Genomic DNA, 20,430 nt, shown 5'->3' on the forward strand with positions numbered 1-20,430 from the left:
CAACATTTGTCACTATCCATGAGAGTACTGTGGTGAAGATGCCATGCATTAGAATCCAGGCGGGGGAATCTATAAATACGTACCTAACATAGGCAAATGTATATAATGTTGGAATAATTATGAATGCACGCAGTTTTAGAACGTAAGTATGGTAGCGCCCATCTTTTTTCTTACGCATCTCAAAGAAATTTTTTTCTGATTATGCACTCTTACCACATCAGCCGCTTAACAATTGGGTACCAAAACTGTGTGCATTCTCTCACAGCTCATAATGTTAATGTTGGCTTGTTTGCTCTTTTATATTTTATCAAATTAAAGACTCCCTTGATCATGATAATATATTCGTATACATAATCATCACATGGTCAAAGATTCTAAGTAATACTATCTGAGAGAAAGATTAGAGAGTATATAGGAATTGAACAAAATTACGAATCCAAAATTTATTTATCAAATCTGATTAGAAATACTAACATCAGATAAGAACAACCCAAGGATCAAATCCAATCCCACACTTATAAGATTGGTTTCACGTCTAATGCGGTTCCTACGGAATTGATCCCACATTGACCTGACCCGAACCGATCCAAAGCTGATCATTGACAGCCATAGTTCATGGAGTTAGTATACTGAAAGGATTTTGAATGGCCAATTTTGACTTGGATATTTATGTTTAACACCACATGTTTCCTTCTAGCAGTGATATTATACTTCTCAGTAGCAGCTTATTATAATACTGCCTCAGTTTTAGCCATACATCTGATTCTAAAATATAAAAGTCAAAACGAATCAGATGAGGTTTCTCATAAAGTCTGACATAAGCGTGGTTAGATATCTGACTACTTACTGGACCATAGCATCATATCCCTTGAAAAATAAGAAACAGAGTGTGCGTGTGTATGTGTGTGTATTTGTGGGGTCTCTTGCGAAGGAGATGACAGAACATAGGTGGGAGTGGGGAAGCGGGCAGCTGCCCTCTTCTCTTGATGTGACTTCTGACCCACATGTTCACAGCTGTATTCTGCCTTTATTTATTTTTCACTATCTTCTTTGTTGATGTTGGTCGCAATTGTTTTATTTTATTCCATATTTTTAATTTATTTCTTATTATATTTTTAATTTTTATTGGTTCACGAGATGAATTTGAGTGGAGTAAACAAACTGTAAAAGCCATTTATTTATCTTAAAGGGTGGAGATAGATTGGATTAGGGTTTATGTTAATTTTGTTTTTGACACGTAAGCTTTGTGTCGGTGTCGGTGGAGATGTTGATAAATGTAGAAGAAAGAAAAGAAAAAACGAGTGGAATAAAAGAAGTTGCACACGACACATGGACGACTGGACTTGTATTATTTGAGAGAGTTGTTGTTGTTGCTAGGGTTCTTCTATTTTATTTATTAATTAATTTATTATTTCTTTGTGTATGATCTTCTTCTGCATTGGTGATTTGAAGGAGATTAATATTTTCTTTTGGGCGTAAAAAAGGTGTGAAATTTGTTTGAGAGGAAAAGAAAGGAATAATAATAAGAGAGTGAAGAAGGTATTTGTGATTGCTGGTTTCTCTCAAAGACGAAGAAGAAAGATGAGATGGTCTTAAGTGACTGAGGGTTCATTTCTTTCTTTCTTCTTCCCTTCCAAGATATCGCAACAATCTCTTCTACTATCATCAGAATCTGAAAAAATTTCGAAATTTTTGGTCTGGGTATTCGAAATTCGATCTGGGTTTTCTAGGAATCTGATAGATCTGAAAATTAAAATCGTTTTTTTTTTAGTAGTGGGTGTTGTCTTTGAGGAATGGAGGCCGGTGCAGGTTTAGTTGCAGGTTCTCACAATAGGAACGAACTTGTGGTCATCCGTCGTGAAGCAGAATCAGCAGTAAGTTTACTTGCATTGCTACTTGTTTTTGTGTTCAATATTTTAAGAATATTTAAAGTTGTAATTTTATGGTTATGTTTTTGTTCTTGCAGCCGAAGCCATTGCAACAATTAAGTGGACAAATCTGCCAGATTTGTGGTGATGATGTGGGTTTAACTTCCGATGGAGAGCTCTTCGTTGCCTGCAATGAGTGTGCCTTTCCTGTTTGCAGGACTTGTTATGAATATGAAAGGCAGGAAGGAAGTCAGGTCTGCCCACAGTGCAAAACTAGGTTCAAACGTCTCAAAGGTATGGATTTCATTTCATTTCCTTTCAAATTTGTAGATTCTGGGTTTTGAATTTCTTAAGGAGTTTTTGGGAATTATTTGAAATTTACAGGGAGTGCTAGAGTTGAGGGGGATGAAGAAGAAGATGGTGTAGATGATATTGAGAATGAGTTTAATTTCATGGGGAGGGATCAGCAGGATATGCAGCAGTATATTGCAGAGGCCATGCTTCAGGGGCACATGAGTTATGGAAGAGCTGGTGATATGGAAATGCCTCAAGTTTTCCATACAATGCCTCAAGTTCCTTTGCTCACTAATGGCCAGATGGTACTACATCTCTTATTTTCTTTCTTTGTTGGGCTGGTTTTTTTTTTCTTTTCTTTTGTTGTTGTTGTTGTGTAATGGGTTTCTTTTAATAGTGAGTTGAACTTTCTGGATTTTTTTAAAACTTTATTTGATGTTTATGTATTGTCTAGTGTTACTATGTAGGGTGTTTTGTGAAATAAATAATCTTGATTGTTATAGGTTGATGATATTCCTCCTGAACATCATGCCTTGGTCCCTTCTTTCTTGGGAAGTGGTGGAGGGAAAAGGATACACCCCCTTCCTTTTTCAGATCCTAATCTTCCAGGTACTTGGATCTACACTTCTAACAGTTTGTTCCAAATTGTTTTTAATTTTGTTGATCCTGCAATTTAAATCTTGGAACTAGAAAGTTTTCTTCCTTTGTGATTCATTGCAAGTTTTTTGTGAGCTTGGAATTTGACTCACATGTAAATTGTCTTCTCTAGTTCAACCTAGATCCATGGATCCCTCAAAGGACTTGGCTGCTTATGGTTATGGAAGTGTTGCTTGGAAGGAGAGGGTGGAGAATTGGAAGCAGAAGCAAGATAGGTTACAAGTGATGAAGAATGAAAATGGTGGCAAAGATTGGGACGGTGATGGTGATGGGCCAGATCTACCAATGTAAGAACTCAATAAACCACTATAGAATTGAAAGATCTTGAATAAATAATTCTCTTGATGTCACAATGGATACTAAAATTGTTTAACTATGAACATTTCAATGGTTATATTAACCGGATTACCGTACTCCTTTATGCTAAGCCCTTATGTCTTCTAGAATCTAAAATGCACTTTTCCATGGAATATATGATGGATGGCACTCTAGTGACCTTTATTTCATTATTTTCTCGATAATTCAATTGTTTAGTTGCAGACGGTTCAATGGTTAATCATCTGCATTTGTACTCTTACAAGTCGTTGAGATCTCTTATTAAATAAAAAAGAAGTATTTGCCATCTCTTTTATTTAAAAAAAAATAAAAAATAATGATTTTATTTATTTTTGATGGTTAATTATGATGATTTGTGACTCTGATAGTTCATGAATTATGGTCTTTTACTTTAATTTTTTTCCTATTAATGATGTTATTAAATATAAGAAAAACAATGGGAATCATTATTTTACACTCTTCTACTAAGGAAATGTTAAAATTATAAATCTAAAATGTTGTGCTTTCATCTTCTTTTTTATCAGAATGGATGAAGGTAGACAACCATTATCGAGAAAGTTGCCCCTTCCATCAAGCAGGATCAATCCTTATCGGATGATCATCATCATCCGACTAGTGGTTCTTGGATTTTTCTTTCATTACCGGGTTATGAATCCTGTTAATGATGCCTATCCATTGTGGCTCATATCTGTGATCTGTGAGATTTGGTTTGGTATTTCGTGGATTCTCGATCAATTCCCAAAGTGGCTCCCAATTGAAAGGGAAACTTATCTGGACAGGTTATCCTTGAGGTCAGTGCTTATTCTAATAAAATTGTTGTTGTTGTTGTTGTTGTTCTTATTATTTGTTTTATTTATTTATTTATTGATTTCATACCTAGCTTGTTGATCAAATTATAATACTAAACCAATTTCTTTGTTCAGATATGAGAAAGAAGGCCAGCCTTCACAACTCTGTGCGGTTGATTTATTTGTAAGTACGGTGGACCCTTTAAAAGAGCCCCCATTGGTCACTGCCAACACTGTTCTATCCATTCTTGCCGTGGACTACCCTGTTGATAAGGTATCCTGCTATGTTTCTGACGATGGTGCTGCTATGCTGACATTCGAAGCTTTATCAGAAACATCGGAGTTTGCAAGAAAGTGGGTCCCTTTCTGTAAGAAGTTCAACATTGAGCCAAGGGCACCAGAGTTTTATTTTGCCCAAAAGATGGATTATCTCAAGGATAAGATCTTACCATCATTCGTGAAGGAGCGAAGGGCAATGAAGGTACGGACATTGTTGATAAATCCTGTTCAATTTTACTACCACCTCTTAGTGATGCCCTTTTTTTTTTTGGCTTAGACCATAAACAATATGTGGTGTTTAATGCTTGCAGAGGGAGTACGAGGAGTTCAAAGTTCGAATTAATGCTTTGGTCGCCAAAGCTCAAAAGGTTCCAGAAGAAGGGTGGACCATGCAGGATGGGTCTCTGTGGCCTGGGAACAATGTCCGGGATCATCCTGGAATGATTCAGGTATTTTCGGATTCTGTTTTTTATTCCTGTTAATCTACTTACTGATTTGTTCTGGCTGACGTTTTATTTTGATCCATTATTCCAGGTATTTCTAGGCCAAAGTGGTGGACTTGATACGGAAGGAAATGAATTACCACGCCTTGTATACGTTTCTAGAGAAAAGAGACCTGGATTCAATCATCATAAAAAGGCTGGTGCCATGAATGCCCTGGTAAGCGTCTTATAAACAACTTTTTGCTTCCCTGTAATACGATGCAGTTAGAAAGTTATGATATCTAATTTGCTGGTGATAATCATGTCTGGGGGTGGGGTTCAGGTCAGAGTCTCTGCTGTGCTCACAAATGCACCTTATTTGTTGAATTTGGATTGTGATCATTATGTCAACAACAGTAAGGCTCTTAGGGAGGGAATGTGTTTTATGATGGACCCATTGTTGGGAAAGAAAGTATGCTACGTGCAGTTTCCGCAGAGGTTTGATGGTATTGATCGAAATGATCGATATGCTAACAGGAACACTGTATTCTTTGATGTAAGTAGGAAATTATTCTTCAGATTTCAATGTTAGTCATTTCTTTTATGAAATAGGTTGTTTCTAGGTTGGAAACTAATAATGCCTATCTTTGCTTCCAGATTAACATGAAAGGTTTGGATGGGATTCAAGGACCTATTTATGTCGGGACTGGATGTGTTTTCAGAAGGCAAGCACTCTATGGTTATGATGCTCCAAAAACAAAAAAGCCGCCCACAAGGACATGTAACTGCTTGCCAAAGTGGGCCTATTGTGGATGCTGCTGTTCTGAAAGGAAGAAAAAGACTGCTAAACCCAAGTCTGAGAAGAAAAAGAGAAGTTCTAGGAGGGGAGAGGCGACACCTCCTGTATTTGCTTTGGAGGGTACTGAAGAGGGCATTGAAGGTAAATTTTGTTTTGTTTAGTTGTATTGTATCACCATGGAAATCCAATTTTTTTTTTTAACCATTAATTTTTTTTAGTTCTGACTTTTGTGAAATTTTCCCTCTTTGCAATGGTTTTGCAAAATTGGAACAAACCAATTGTCTCTTAGAAATCTGCATAGTGCTTCATTTGCTATACTGACTCAATTTGCAAACCTTAAAGGTCTTATTTTGAAGTTTGGTTAAAAAGCTTGAAAATTTTCAAGATGTTATCTATTAAGCAAACTATATTATTAACGTATTGCCATATGTAGGCTTTTTGATATGGCGATGTTTTCTCTTGAAAAATAATTGTGAGATCCAACTCTTGAGCCATTTGTTATTTTCTTTTGATTTCATCAGCTAATTTTGAAGGATTTGTATATGTAGGAATTGAGAGTAAGAAATCTGCTCTGATATCTGAGCAAAAATTGGAAAAGAAGTTTGGGCAGTCCCCTGTGTTTGTGGCATCTACCCTTCTTGAGAATGGTGGGTCCTTGAAAAGTGCTAGCCCTGCATCTCTGTTAAAAGAAGCCATTCATGTTATTAGCTGTGGCTACGAAGACAAGACAGACTGGGGAAAAGAGGTAACATCACATGCACTCTGCTGCCTTAATCTGCTATTGGCACCCCACTTTTACTTATTACGCAACAATTAAAAATAAAGAAGATAAATGAATGGTTGAGAATAAGTAAAAGTGGGGGTTCAAATAGAAGCTCTCATTTGTTTTTTGCTAGCTTTTTTTCTTGGGTTTAGGATTTTATATTAGCCTAACCATAATTCTAAACAACTACTGAGATTGTTTGAATGGATGTTGTAATGGTTTGTAATGTTGAGATTATAATTTGAGCCAAACCTTTGTAATGTTTAAAGAGAGTGTTCTAATCTTTGATTGGGGTGTAATAAGAAAAATTTGGGGTGCCAATAGCAGCTCTCTTAAAATACAGTAGGAATGTTTCTCTTCTTATCTTCCTCAAAAGTTTTTGTATTTTTTTTTTCCCCAGGTTGGATGGATCTATGGTTCTGTTACAGAAGATATCTTGACAGGTTTTAAGATGCACTGTCATGGATGGAGATCCATATATTGTATACCCTCCAGGCCAGCATTTAAAGGATCTGCTCCCATAAATCTTTCTGACCGTCTACATCAGGTCCTTCGATGGGCTCTTGGTTCTGTTGAAATTTTCTTGAGCAGGCATTGCCCGCTCTGGTATGGGTACGGAGGTGGCCTTAAATGGTTAGAGCGACTGTCTTACATAAATGCAACAATATATCCGTGGACATCAATTCCCTTACTTGCTTACTGTACCTTACCTGCTGTGTGCCTTCTCACAGGAAAATTCATCACCCCTGAGGTTTGAAATTTACCATTGGTTGCTTTGCTTTAGAAGTTATAATGTTGACGATGGTCGTAATATTCTTTGTTCTGTTTCGAATGCAGCTAAGCAACGTTGCAAGCTTATGGTTTTTGTCACTTTTCATCTGTATTTTCGCTACAAGTATCTTAGAAATGAGATGGAGCGGTGTTGGTATTGATGAATGGTGGAGGAATGAACAATTTTGGGTCATTGGTGGTGTTTCTTCTCATCTCTTTGCAGTCTTCCAAGGGCTTTTGAAAGTTTTGGCAGGTATTGATACGAACTTCACTGTGACGTCGAAGGGTGGAGATGACGAAGATTTTGCTGAACTATATGCATTCAAATGGACCACTTTGCTTATCCCTCCAACAACACTGCTTATAGTAAACCTAATTGGGGTGGTTGCTGGTATCTCAAATGCGATCAATAATGGGTACGAGTCATGGGGTCCACTCTTTGGTAAGCTCTTCTTTGCCTTTTGGGTGATCGTCCATCTCTATCCCTTTCTCAAAGGTCTCCTTGGTCGACAAAACAGGACACCCACCATTATTATCGTCTGGTCGATCCTATTGGCTTCCATCTTCTCACTTCTATGGGTTCGGATTGATCCATTCTTGGCCAAGTCTGATGGCCCCATTCTGGAGGAATGTGGGTTGGACTGTAATTAGCATTTCCTCGAATATCGCATTACCAGATTCTGAGCTTAATCTGATGAGAGCTTCTATCGCGACATGCAAAGAAATGTTGATGTAGATAGATGTCGGTTGCTGTGTAGGCATTTTTTTTTTCTTTTCTTGAGGTTGGATCCTAAAGCCTTGCTTACTTGGGTGAAGGGAATCCAAGATGGCCGAGCTCAGCTCTCCGTTGTGTGAAAGTTGATCGTTTGTTGGAGATTGTTAAAGTAGTTTTATATCAGCGTTCCTTGATTCTTTTATTAGTTTTTGTTTAAAAGAGAGGGAAGAGGAAGGACCATGTATTATTGTAGTTGATCTCTCCCTATACTGATTTTGTTCTCAATAAGAGTAGGCTTTTGCCTGCTATTTGTAAACTTCAAAAAGTGAACTCTCTGGGGTTTAATCTGTACCTGTTAGGGACATATGGGTCATTTGTGCTGAACAAAGGTTAAAAAAAAAAAAAAAATCTTTAATGCAGATGGTTGTGTTGAAGATGGAAGAAGTGAAGAGTGCTAGTTTTTGGGGATGATGGAAGGATACAAGTCCAGTCCAGTAAAAAGTTTTATTAGTAGTAGTGATAGTAGGTTGAGAATTCTTCTTTTAGGTTCTCTTTATAAGTGTTTGTATTTGTAATGAACCACTGTTTGTGAAAAAGTGAACTATATTTATTTATGTTGTTATCTGAGCTTGAATCTTGAGGATGCTTTTATGATTATGTAGTCAGGGTTCTTTATATTTCAGGGTAATTTTGAGGTACTCCTCTGGGTTTTGTTGAAAATAAAGATACCCCTGGATTTTCAAATTGATGATATACTACTTTGAATTTGGTCTTTCATGAAAGGCTAGCTCAATCTTGAACCTCACCTCAGTATTCTTGTCTCCAAACATCTCAAGCAAGCTCAAATTCTGCAATTATTTGTGATTAAAGAAAACTTTGGAGATTATAAAAAATGATGTTTTTAATCAATAGATTAGTTGCATAAGAAAAAAGAAAAAGTTTCAATGAATAATTGAGCAACTCTTTATTTCACTGAATATTTCCTAATTTTCAGAAAAATATTCTGAGAATTTTGAGATTGATTTACATTAACTAGAAATTTTGGGGCATCTCTAATTTTCATCAAAATAAAGAGGAGTAAAAATTACCTTGAATTTTATCACATGAGTCGCTGTCGTCACAAGAATCTGAAGTGCCTTTTTAGTATTTTTTTGTGGTTTGTGGGGGCGTTGTTGGACTTCGCTACGCTTTGCTGGAAACAGCTAATTAACAGCCAATGAATGAATGAATGAATAATATGTGGGGTTTGCCGATTTGGTAGGTAGGTTTGTTGTATTAAATGTCCGTACTGCACTATTTCTGTACATATTTATTATATTGATTTTGCAGTGTAAAAATTTGAAAGCAAGCCGGTATTCACTTCAAATTGTTTCCACATTGAACATGAAAGCTATTGCAAAATCATAGACGGTGGTGGGGACAAGGATACGAAGAGGTGTTATAATGTTAATGAGTGGTGAACCTTAAATTAGGGGAAATATGTAATGAGAAGGATTTCTTTAGAGTCCGATTTTTAAGGGGTAACCCACTTCAAAATTTGAAGGAACCCTCCTCGTTACATGACATGTGTTGTTTAGAATTTATTCTGTACTCCTACATTTCAACCAAAATTTGAAATACCTCCTTTGAAATGTCACCTGTAATCCATTGAAGATGACTCCTTCAAAATTTTGAAGCAAGCTGTCCGGTTCAAAGTTTTTTTCCATTTCTTTTAACAACCCCAATCTTTTTGGCGACGACTTGATAGTTTCACCCATCAACAATTTAAATCATTGATATCAATCTCCATCCAATAATTGGGAATCATTGAAATCAAATATGTAAATTATCGAGATTGATATTTGAGTTTGACATTTTATCGGGGTGAGGGGCATTAAAAAAGAAAGTCATTACTAGCTGGATTATTAAGAAACCGCCCCAAAACTTAGGGTGCATTTAGAGAGACATCCGTACCCCAAGGCCTATTAGGGTGACTTAGACATGGCTTAGGGTGTCAATGGGTTGGGTCTAGTTCAGTTCCTAAGAAACACAGAATCATAACCATTATATTTATTCTCATTTTGATTCTAGTCGGTTCTAGCTCCACTTCCAAAACAAATGGAATCGAAATTAGAAATGCCAACAAAAATGGGTACCTATCAATTCCAATTCTCAAGAATCATACGAAAAAAAAAAAAATTTCAAATCATTATAAAAATAAAAAAATCCTTTAAATTTTTTGACATATTATCTAAAAATTACTTAGTTATACTTTGTTATACTAAAGATATAAGTTAATGGGTTTTTTTTTTCAAAAATAGAAATTTATCTTATTTAAAGGTAATAATTTTTAGAAGAGATAGCTCATTTAAAACACCAATCGATAATTCATATGAATAATTGATGAAATTTATATAAATGCATTAATGGTTCTGGTTCCTATCGGTTCGATTCCATATTAGACTTGACTCTAATTGATTCAAATAAAATGGGAACCGAAATTGGAGTTTTCGATTCTGGTTCGATTCAGTTTCAGTTAAATGAGTACCCATTGACACATAGCCCTCCTACATTTTGGTAAATATTTTAGATGTCCACTTATGTCTTCAAGCAGATTTTTCTGTTTTTAATGTTCTGACTTCTAAAAATCGAAAGTTAGCATTTCAGGTTCCATCTTTTCAAAATGAGCATTTTACCCTTCTAACATGTAAAATGACTTAAATACCCTTAAATCTCAACTTTTCAATATTAGGAATTATAACTTTTTACATCTTATTTTCAGTCAAATGTTGGCTCTCTTACAAAAAATCTCATTTATCCATTTTGATTTTTCAACTTCTCCATCGAACCTTTATTTTTATTTAGATTTTTCACCTTCTTTTCCAATAATAAATTTTTATCAAATAATTCTTTTTAAAGAACATCTATATAATCATAAAAAACATTATCATTTTCTGTTGAGAAAAAGAGGAACAATCAAATCAAGAAACGAATCGAAACAAAACATGAATCACACACAGAAACACAAAATTTTACGTGGTTCCCTCAAGATTGAGGTACGTCCACGGATCACACCAATTCTACTATGAAGAAAAAACTCGTAGTTACATATTACACCCTTTCACCAAAAATGAGAAATATAAATATCCCAGGAAACCAAACTAGGGTTTTACATAATAATAGTGAAATTACAAAAATACCCTTGATTTACAATACCTCCTTGTTGACCAACATGAAAACGTGGCATCATTTACAATACTTCATTTCTGATCAGTATTATCAGCCTCCACAAACCACAACAATTATCCACTTGGAGACTAATCAAGAGTATCTCCACTAACATGCTATAGTTGAGAAACGATGCCTCCATAACAACCCTAGTGTGAGTCTTTCATGTCTTTTATTCTTAAAGACCAACACAAACTGAACCTAACTTCAATTTCCCCACAGTCACCACTTTGGTAAACATATCTACAAAATTAATGCTGGTGTGAATCTTCTTCAAGGTAATCACTTTATCTTCTAAAAGTGAACATATAAACTGATACCTTATGTCAATATGTTTTGTTCTTGCATGAAAAGCTGAATTCTTTGCAAGGTGAATTGAACTTTGACTGTCACTATATAACTTGTAATCTTTTTTAATTCTTACCCAGCTCTTACATGAGAGACTGTAACCAAACCATTTCCTTATATGCTTCCGTAGCTGCCACATTTTTTGCCTATGTAGTCGAGAGAGTAACAATTTTCTATAACCTTGAGACCCAACTAACTACTGCACTGCCCAAAATGAAAACATAACCTATAATGCTCTTTCTTCCATCCAGTTTCCTACCATGTCAGAATCAACATATCCTTGTAGACTATTTTTTATACCACCATAACATAGTGATATATTTGTAAAACCTCTCAAGTATCTCATAATCCACTTCACAACTTGCCAATGCTCCTCCTTCCCAAGATTACTCATGAATCTGCTCACAACTCCCATTACTTGGGTAATATATGGTTTAGTACAGACCATGGCATACATAAGGCTACCAATTGCAGAAGCATATGGTTCTGTTGACATGTATTACATTTCTTAATCTGTTATTGCACCTTGTATCTTAGAAAGTGTGAAGTAGCTTACTAAAGGAGTGCTAACTGGTTTGGTAGTGTCCATGTTGAATCTTTTCAATATTTTTTTAACGTACTGTGCTTGAGATAACTTCAACTGTTTATTTACCCTATCTCTATTGATCCACATTTCAATGATTTGTTTTGCTGCACCTAAATCCTTCATAGAAAACTCTTTAGAGAGTTCTTTCAACCATGCTTGAACCTACAACAAGCATATCATCTACATACAAGAGAAGAATAATGTAGGAATCATTAAACTCTTGAAATAACAACAATGGTCAGCGTGACATTTAATATACCTAGTATCAGACATAAAATTGTCAAACCTAATGTACCATTGGCTGGGTGCTTGCTTTAACCCATACATGCTCTTCTTGAGCTTACATACCATATTCTCTTTTCCCATTGTCAAGTACTCCTGTGGTTGCTGCATATAAATATCTTCATTCAAATCATCATGAAGAAATGTTATTTCTACATCTAACTGTTATAGATGCATATCTTCCACTGCCACAATACTCAATACAGATCTAGTAGTAAATAATTTCACAACAAGAGAAAATATTTCTATGAATTCCTTGCCACGCGTTAACACCGTAACCACTCTTTTCATCTTCCATGAACCACCCAAGAATGTAGTAAATGTCCTTGAAATCATAAGTTGCTCAATAGAAATCAGATTCCTTTTTAATTATGGAGCATGCCTCACACTTTTCAATTGTAGAGATGTCCCATCTGATAAGCTAATATGTACATCGCCCTTTCCAACAATGTCGCAAGATTCATCATTCCCAAGATAGGCCATTCCAAAATCACCCTGCACATAATTCTGTAAGATTTATTTATGACAAGTAGCGTGGAATGACACACCTGAATCTACAACCCATGAATCATTGCGTGCAACAATAGACAAGATCAAAACATCATAATCATTATCATCAGAGTGGTTTACCGAGTCTTTACTTCCTTAATTATTGTTCTCAATAGGTTTCTTTGCAGTTTTACAGTCCTTTTTGAAGTGCCCCTTTTTACCACAGTTCCAGCAACCATCTTCTTTTCCCTGAGGATGTCTTGACTTGCTTTTCCTTAATTTTGAATGCCCATGATTTTTATTTTCACTTCTTGAGGTTCTGCCTCTTTTTTTCTTTTATTTATTTTATATTTATAGCATTCCTTGATGTTTATGTTGCTCCTAAGGATTTTCTATGCGCTTCTTCACTTAGGATAACAGAAACAACATAATCGTATTTAAACGTACCAGAACCAGAAAAGTTGCTCTCGGCCACCACTAGACTATCCAAACTATTTGCACTACAAAAAAATTGTAAAAGAGGAATATAAGTTTAAAACGGTATTAAGCCGTTTTTATTTAAAAACGGTATTAAACCGTTTTACTTGTTAAAACCGTTTTATTCATATATTAAACGACCTAATCTCCGTCTCATTCCGTTGGAACGAACCTTTCTCTCTCTCTCACAGCCTCTCTCGATCGAACTCTAGATTGAGCCATTATCGTGATCTCATCTCTCTCTCAGTCTTTCCTTTGATCGACCTCTCGATATCATTCTCTCTCTGTCGTCGACTCTCTGTGTCTGCTCTATCTCCTTCTTGAGGTTCGATGCTGAGAAACTCTCTTGAATCCATATCGAAGAACAAATATTGAAGAAATCCAACCATTTTGAGAGGAACAACTGTTCCTCAAGATTCAACAGTTGTTTTCTACAATAACCCGAATGACAATAATCTGAGAAAAACTAGAGCAAAGGTAATATGGTTTTCTAGCTTTGATTTTGTAGATCTAAATATAGATTGAAAGAGTTGGAGGTCTCTCTCTCTCTCTTGCTCTGTATATCTGTGCTTGTATCACACACACACACACTCACTCTCTCTCCACAACTTCCTAGATCTACGGTTCACGCACACTCTTTCTCTCCACAGCTACCCAAATTTAGGGTTCGTAGATATCAGAAGTCCAAAATGGTGGATTGAATGACGATGGATTGATTCAATCAAAGAAACCCTAGTTTTCTTCTGCACTTCGCTTCTTCTTCAGTTTTTCTGCGAAGGTAAGATTTCCTTAACAACTCTCACCTCGGATTCAATAAAAACCTTAGTAATTTAACTTTCCAAAATCATCAATTTCAGTTTTTTTTCTTATAATTTGTTGTTATTGTTGTTGTTTCATCTTCATTAGATCACTAAACGAAGAAGGAATCTTACTTCTGAATTTCAAATCAAAACTTATCGACAACAATGAATTCTATTCGTCCATATCACTCTGTCCAAATCAATGAATCTCACTTCCAAAGTCTATAGGTTTATTTGTTTCTGTTGTTGTCTTTGGTACAGAGTTTTCTACTCTCTTCATAAGATGTGCTAGGATTCTTTTGATTCTTTTTTTTTTTTATTGTTTGGTTTGCTAAGATTTGTAGTTCTGCCATACTATGTTCAGTTGGATTGTTTAGTAGCAATCATATTGAAGTTTATTGGATTTCGGGTGGTTTTTTTATTGATTTGATATTTTAGTGTTGTTCTCAAATTGGTTGAATTACTAAGTTGCATAGTTTTGAACTATACTGGCTTTTATTTTAATTTTTCTTGTGGTTCTGTTGATTAAGATGTTTGGTACTGCTCTAATTTAGCTGGAATATTGGGTTTTTGTGGTTCTTTTTATTGGTTTGGTTTGCTAAGATTTGGAATTTTGCTATAAGTTTTCAATTATTATGTTTTCCACCAATATGACCACTAAATACTTCTTTGCTCTCTGCACTTGATCCATGTTAAAAATCACATAATTTTAGTATCATTTTAAAGAGTTCTATAGCTTGTTAGGGTGGATGGTTGACTGATCCTAACACACTGAGGTCTCCCATGTGAGTTCGGGGACCCAGTTATGTTCTAGCTTCTTCAATACACCAACAATCTTGATTGGTTGAGGACGTGTATACTTAAATTTTTTTTGAAAAGTAAAAAAAAAAAAAAAAAAAAAAAAAAATTTAAGTATACACGTGTATACTTAAATTATATGCCAAGGGACTGGTTTTAAGGATCAAAAGAAAACGTAAAGCAGGTTTTACGATCAAAAGCTAGGGAGAACATATTCCCAAACACTACCTAAGTCATTGACGTGGTTGCGGCTATTGAGGTGCAGTAGGGGCAATGGTAAAATGAGGCTTTCAAATTCATTTTTTCTTTTATTTTTTGATTATCAATATCTTTACATGCATGGAAATTAACGCATTTGCTGATTTCAAATGACTGAATTTGGCTTTGATCCTTGAAAGTTATAGTTTGTTTGGTGTTCTTTTATTGGCTTTGAACAGTTGATCTAATCATTTTATACATTGTCAATGCCATATATCAAAGCAAATTAGTCGACTGTTCTGAGAAGCAGTAATCATAGATTATGCTTCTTTACAGTACACATGGTTAGTTGTATACAAAGATTAGTATGTTCTTGAATGACAACCTTGGATGTGTGCCTCGTGTATGGAAAATGCATGTGAGATCTTTTCCACCATCTTGTACTGATATGAGTATTGCTCCTCTATCTAATAGTTGTCCATTAAGTAGTAATCTGCACATGAATTTTGTTTAATATAAGCTTTTAAGTTCCATTTTTCTCTTAAGGAATTTCATATTTGCATAATTCTTTCCATATAATTCTGTTTAGGAAAAAACACCAAACGGATAAAACTTCGGTTAAATTGCGTAACTGGATACCACTTCAAAATGTTTCTTATTCGGATTATTTTGCTTCATGGTGCTATGACAATCTACTTGAAAAATCTAGACAAGTATAATGTATGTTATCTCAAGTATAAAGTCTAATTCTCATATAGACATAGGATCACTTGATTCTTATCATGCACGCTTTGTTTTGGTAGGTAAGCTACATGAAGGGGGCATCACACACAAGAACCTTAGAATCCAAGCTTGGGTCACCGCTCCATAAAGGTTGTTCACAGCTTAGAGACACATTTGGTTGCAGAGTATGTACATCTATTTTTTTTAATGCATTGAGAAATTTGGTTGTTCACATCTTTTTGTTCGTGCGGTAAACATTCCCATGTATATCACTCTTAGGTGTACCTCAGTAGTATTTACAATGATTATAGAATATGGTCTGATGGGTCAGAAGTATTCATATAGAATTATTGGCAGGTAAGCAACTCTTTCTCAATGCATCTCTCTCTTAGCTCATACTTTTGTTCTACATGCATGTTTAAATGAGATGCAATTTTTTCTTACTAGTGTAAACAATATTTGTTGTCCATAAGACTACCCGAAACTGAAGTAGACACCCCTTCTTGTGCTTGGTACCCCTTCTTGTGCTTGGTTTAGGGATATTGATTTTGAAATTATTATTGTGGATGATGGGAGTCCTGATGATATTCAAGAAGTTGTAAAACAATTGCAATAACTATATGGAGAAGATCACATAATAAGTGGTATACTTGGGCCTTTAATATTTTTGGGTTGGTTTATTCAGGCTTTGTGATAATCACCCATGGTTTTGCTCTTGATAATGCAGCTATTAAGAGCTAGACCAAAGAAGCTCGGTTTAGGTATGTCTGTCCTCTTTTCTTTTCTTTTTTATTTATTTATTTATTTATTATTTCTTTCTGTTTAACATAAACAATTAGGGACTAAGATGCAATCCCAAATTTATTTTAGGCACCGCTTACTCTCATGGGCTGAAGCATGCATTCAGAAATTTTATTGTTATCATGGATGCTGATCTGTCCCACGGTGTAAGTGTATTTGATAGGATTTAGAATCATTACATGGTTTTGTTCTGGTAGCATACTATGAACGGTACAGTAGTAGATATAGCCTATGATACCTTAATGCTGGTACACGTGTCAAATCAAGTATGATAAAGGATGTAGTGCAAATATTCTTTAAATTTTGTGAAGAGAGATCGATCAGCCTAAATGATGGATCTGAAAAATATTATATTAATTATCCAATATCATAAACTACCCAAAGGGCTGATGAGACGAGAAAAAGTTTCTGATACAGAGGATGAAGTCATTGTTTGGTAGGCACAGTTCTTATAAGTTTCTCTTATTTTTCTCAAATGTTAACAGCAAAAGCTTTTTAAAATCAGTTGATTTCTTCTTTAAATTATTATTTTTTATCATGCTCTACAATTTAGTTTTATTATATGGATTGATGTGAGGGTTCATGAATTTTTTCTACTTCAAGGAGCTGTTGGTGGACTTCTATACTAGTTCAGGGAAAAGGAAGCCTGACCAGGTTATCATTTTCAGGTACTTTACTTTACCCATCTAACTCTACCTTTACTTTGCACATGAAAGTCTTGACACTCACTCACTGATACACAAAGCAAGACTTTGGAAATTAAAATCATCATAATTGAAGTCTTATCACTATAACTTGTGATTGGCTAAACAAATCATGTTCATTTATTTATATTCAAAGTAATGTTATTGTTAGCACCTTCAACATGCATGTTCTTTTTGATGGGGTTGCAATCAGCATATTCATTAAACAATCTGAATCAACTTTCTTTTAATTTATTGTATTTGTGTATATATATCCGTTGCATTCATTTTGTCTTTCCTAGTGTGGGTAATTGAAGAGGAAACATATAAGTTCTCAATTACAGATGATTTGTTTTTGTTTGCTAGGTAATTGTTCACATTGATGTTCAAGATTATGTGCTTGTAAAAATACTGAAACCCGAACCCCATCTAGAAGGCCTGATCATTGCTACATGTTCAGCAGGTTGTCTCAAGAGTTCATAGTTTCTACTTATTCCTCAATATTCATCCTAATTACTTAGTCCTCATTAGTTTGCATTGTTGTTTTTAATTGAGCAGGAAATTTGGGAAACCTTCTCTTGACAATTGTACCTGCAATTTGTAATGAGGATGGTAGCCCATTTGGCAAAGTAGTATTTGCAGCTCTGTTGGACTATTCTATGCATCCTTCTCCATGGCAGTAAACCAATCTTACATTTCCCTTCTTTCCATTAAATGAAACAGAATGAGTGGTATTTGTGATCATATATTTTCCTTCTCTATGGCGGTATTTGCCACTCCATGTTGTTGGTGATATATCAAGAACAATGATACTGGTCTTGATCCCAAAATTTGAAACTATTTTCATTGTAGATTTTACCACACTTATCCAGCGAGAAGCTCATAGGTGACAAGGTGTCTTTCTGCGGTAAATTAACTGGTGTTCTTCACCAAATTGCTGAGGAATTATTGGCACTTCCAACCATTGCCGTTGTAAGTTCTTTTTATGATCTCGGTTTATATCCTTAAGAAATGTTTCACTACCTCTACTTTGTTGGTGGTTAATTCAAAATTATGCTTCTCTATGGTTTATTAGATTGTGGGATTCATCTTTGGGGCAACACCATGGCTGAAAAATCTCATCATTGGTGATGGAGCTCCACTAAGAGTGATCCAAGACTATCAAATTACTTGGGTATGTAGTATTAAAACTAAAACCTAAGCTTATCTTGCAAAACATTTGGGCTTTTTCATTTGTTCTTTTTTATTCTTGAATGCTGATATCAAAATTATTCTGTAGAGATGGTTATTCTGTAGAGATGGCACAATTCCTTGCATCACTCTTATTCTTGGGGGCAACCTTACTCAAGGTGAAAATCTTTAATCATTCAGTTCACCACTTTGATTGATTTAAATTCAGAATCTTAACCAAGTTTATTATTTTAAACTTAAAACAGGATTATGGTCGGCTAAATTGGAATTCGAGTAGTTAAAGCAGCGGGCGATCTTGGTCTCCTTCCCTCAGACCCATTGTTGCAATATGTGCTTATGGTGCAGTTTACACTGCCACCAGCCGTGAATATCAGTATGTAGTTAATACATATTTGATGAAATCCTTTCAATCATCTCTTCATTATGTCCAATTGTCGAATAATTATGTGATAATAAATATTTAATTCTGATTATGAATTCACAGGTACTATGACACAATTGTTTGATGTGGGTCAAGAAGAGTGCTCCGTCCTCTTTTTGTGCACATACTTGGTGGCAGCTCTCGCCCTGACTGTATGGTCGACGGTCTACATGTCTATGCAAGTAAGTAGTGGGGTGGCACCCACAATTCTATTATTCCACAATTCTATAACACAGTGGCCTCAATTACAAAAAACATGACTCACAAGTCACAAACTGAACCAAAGATCTCAAGCAGTGCTGGTAGCCGCTACGGCTAATCAGATCCTTTCTTAAAGGTTCGATTGAATTATGTAATTGGTGATCTCTTTTATTATAAAAATTGTTTCTGATTTGTAATCTTTTTGTATATAAATTAATGTGATAGAGAACTTTGATGTTTTCTATTTGGGTCTATTTTAACAATGGGTAATAAGTGTATAAAAAAAAAAATTATTTGTTTTTTTTAAAGTTTAGATATCGGTTTGTAACTAATGACTAAAAGTCTCAGACTTGGTACATCAGTCTTATAGACATCGGATTTTAAATCGATGTCTAAGATATATATTTTTTATATATAAATACAAATTTGGAACGGTTTTACGTCGTTCCAAAATCTGAGTTTTGGAACGGTTTTAACTGTTCCAAATCCTGAGATCTAGAACGGCTTCCAGCCGTTTAAATTCATTAACAACGCCTCGATTAAAGACGGTCTGTCAGCCGTTTCATAGTGGGTTAGGAACGGTAATAAACCGTTCCTAATTGCCATATTTGTTGTAGTGTTGGCAATCCCGATAAAAATGAGCAAAACCTTGATTTCATCTTCAAAACTAATCCTGATGGATTCTAATTGATTTTTGGTTGTATTGAACTCGTTTAGATTCCCAGCCATACTATCACCATCAACCATCTTCATATTGAAGAGCATTTTCATCAAGAATACCTTATTTGAGGCAGAATATTTCTTGTACATCTTTGATATAGCAGCCATCAAATCTAACATTGTTTTCTCCTTAGTGATATTAAACATCACAGATGAAATCAAAGATAGTCTGATCATACAAGGAACTTTCATATTGAGAATCTCCTAGTCATCATCTATCATATTCGTAGGCTTCTTCAATTTTCCTCCCAAAGGAAGATAAAAATATTTTTGATAAAGGGTATCTCCAATTTTCATCTTCTAGAATACAAAGTTCGAACCATTGAAAATTTTTGATTCTCAATTTTCCTTCTTTGGCCACTGCTCTCACTCGAACCCAAAGGCTCTAATATCAGTTGTTGAGAAAAAGAGGAACAATCGAACCAAGAAATGAATTAAAACAAAAGACAAATCATGCACAAAAACACAAAATTTTACATGGTTCCCTCAAGATTGAGGTACGTCCACGGATCACACCAATTTTACTATGAAGAGAAAACTTACAATTACATATTACACACTTTCACCTAAAACGAGAAATATAAATACCCCAGGAAACCTAGGGTTTTACATAATAATAGTGAAATTATGAAAATATCCTTGGGAAAATTTCTAGAAATGGATATAAAATAGATATCAACGAAACTAAATAATGTTGTAGCTATCGTATACTAACGTATAACTAAAATATTGAAACACATAGTTACAATCATTATATAACAATCGATATTATAACATGACGATGGTTTAAATTGCAATACTGTCTGAAATTGT

At 35.0% G+C, this 20,430-nt stretch overlaps 2 protein-coding genes across 17 annotated transcripts; both read left to right on the plus strand.

Annotated features, from left to right (window-relative positions):
* Positions 1 to 1,299: 1,299 nt before the first annotated feature.
* LOC147404679 (putative cellulose synthase A catalytic subunit 3 [UDP-forming]) lies at positions 1,300 to 8,306 on the plus strand. The gene is made up of 14 exons (XM_086440724.1): positions 1,300 to 1,874; positions 1,967 to 2,162; positions 2,253 to 2,467; positions 2,666 to 2,771; positions 2,932 to 3,106; positions 3,680 to 3,946; positions 4,079 to 4,424; positions 4,534 to 4,671; positions 4,757 to 4,882; positions 4,988 to 5,200; positions 5,302 to 5,584; positions 5,992 to 6,188; positions 6,607 to 6,957; positions 7,044 to 8,306. The coding sequence occupies exons 1-14, from the start codon at positions 1,794 to 1,796 to the stop codon at positions 7,626 to 7,628; spliced, it is 3,279 nt and encodes a 1,092-aa protein (XP_086296850.1). The 5' UTR covers positions 1,300 to 1,793; the 3' UTR covers positions 7,629 to 8,306.
* A 4,777-nt stretch (positions 8,307 to 13,083) lies between these two features.
* Positions 13,084 to 19,205, plus strand: LOC147404680 (protein PIN-LIKES 7-like). Of its 16 annotated transcripts, XM_086440735.1 has the most exons (13): positions 13,085 to 13,558; positions 13,732 to 13,859; positions 15,681 to 15,785; positions 16,328 to 16,361; positions 16,471 to 16,547; positions 17,005 to 17,069; positions 17,521 to 17,547; positions 17,643 to 17,760; positions 17,937 to 18,056; positions 18,160 to 18,258; positions 18,364 to 18,433; positions 18,521 to 18,648; positions 18,760 to 19,205. In XM_086440735.1, the coding sequence occupies exons 3-8, from the start codon at positions 15,690 to 15,692 to the stop codon at positions 17,686 to 17,688; spliced, it is 345 nt and encodes a 114-aa protein (XP_086296861.1). In that variant the 5' UTR covers positions 13,085 to 13,558; positions 13,732 to 13,859; positions 15,681 to 15,689; the 3' UTR covers positions 17,689 to 17,760; positions 17,937 to 18,056; positions 18,160 to 18,258; positions 18,364 to 18,433; positions 18,521 to 18,648; positions 18,760 to 19,205. The 16 variants fall into 16 exon arrangements, 14 of the variants coding, with proteins under 14 accessions (XP_086296864.1, XP_086296861.1, XP_086296863.1 ...); XM_086440737.1 differs by lacking the exon at positions 17,521 to 17,547; XM_086440734.1 differs by having other exon boundaries at positions 13,086 to 13,558; positions 17,643 to 18,056.
* The last annotated feature ends 1,225 nt before the right edge of the window (positions 19,206 to 20,430 follow it).

This window comes from Akebia trifoliata, chromosome 4, assembly GCF_017979445.1.
Source record: "Akebia trifoliata isolate Shusen 1 chromosome 4, ASM1797944v1, whole genome shotgun sequence".
In the NCBI taxonomy this organism is placed as follows: domain Eukaryota; kingdom Viridiplantae; phylum Streptophyta; class Magnoliopsida; order Ranunculales; family Lardizabalaceae; genus Akebia; species Akebia trifoliata.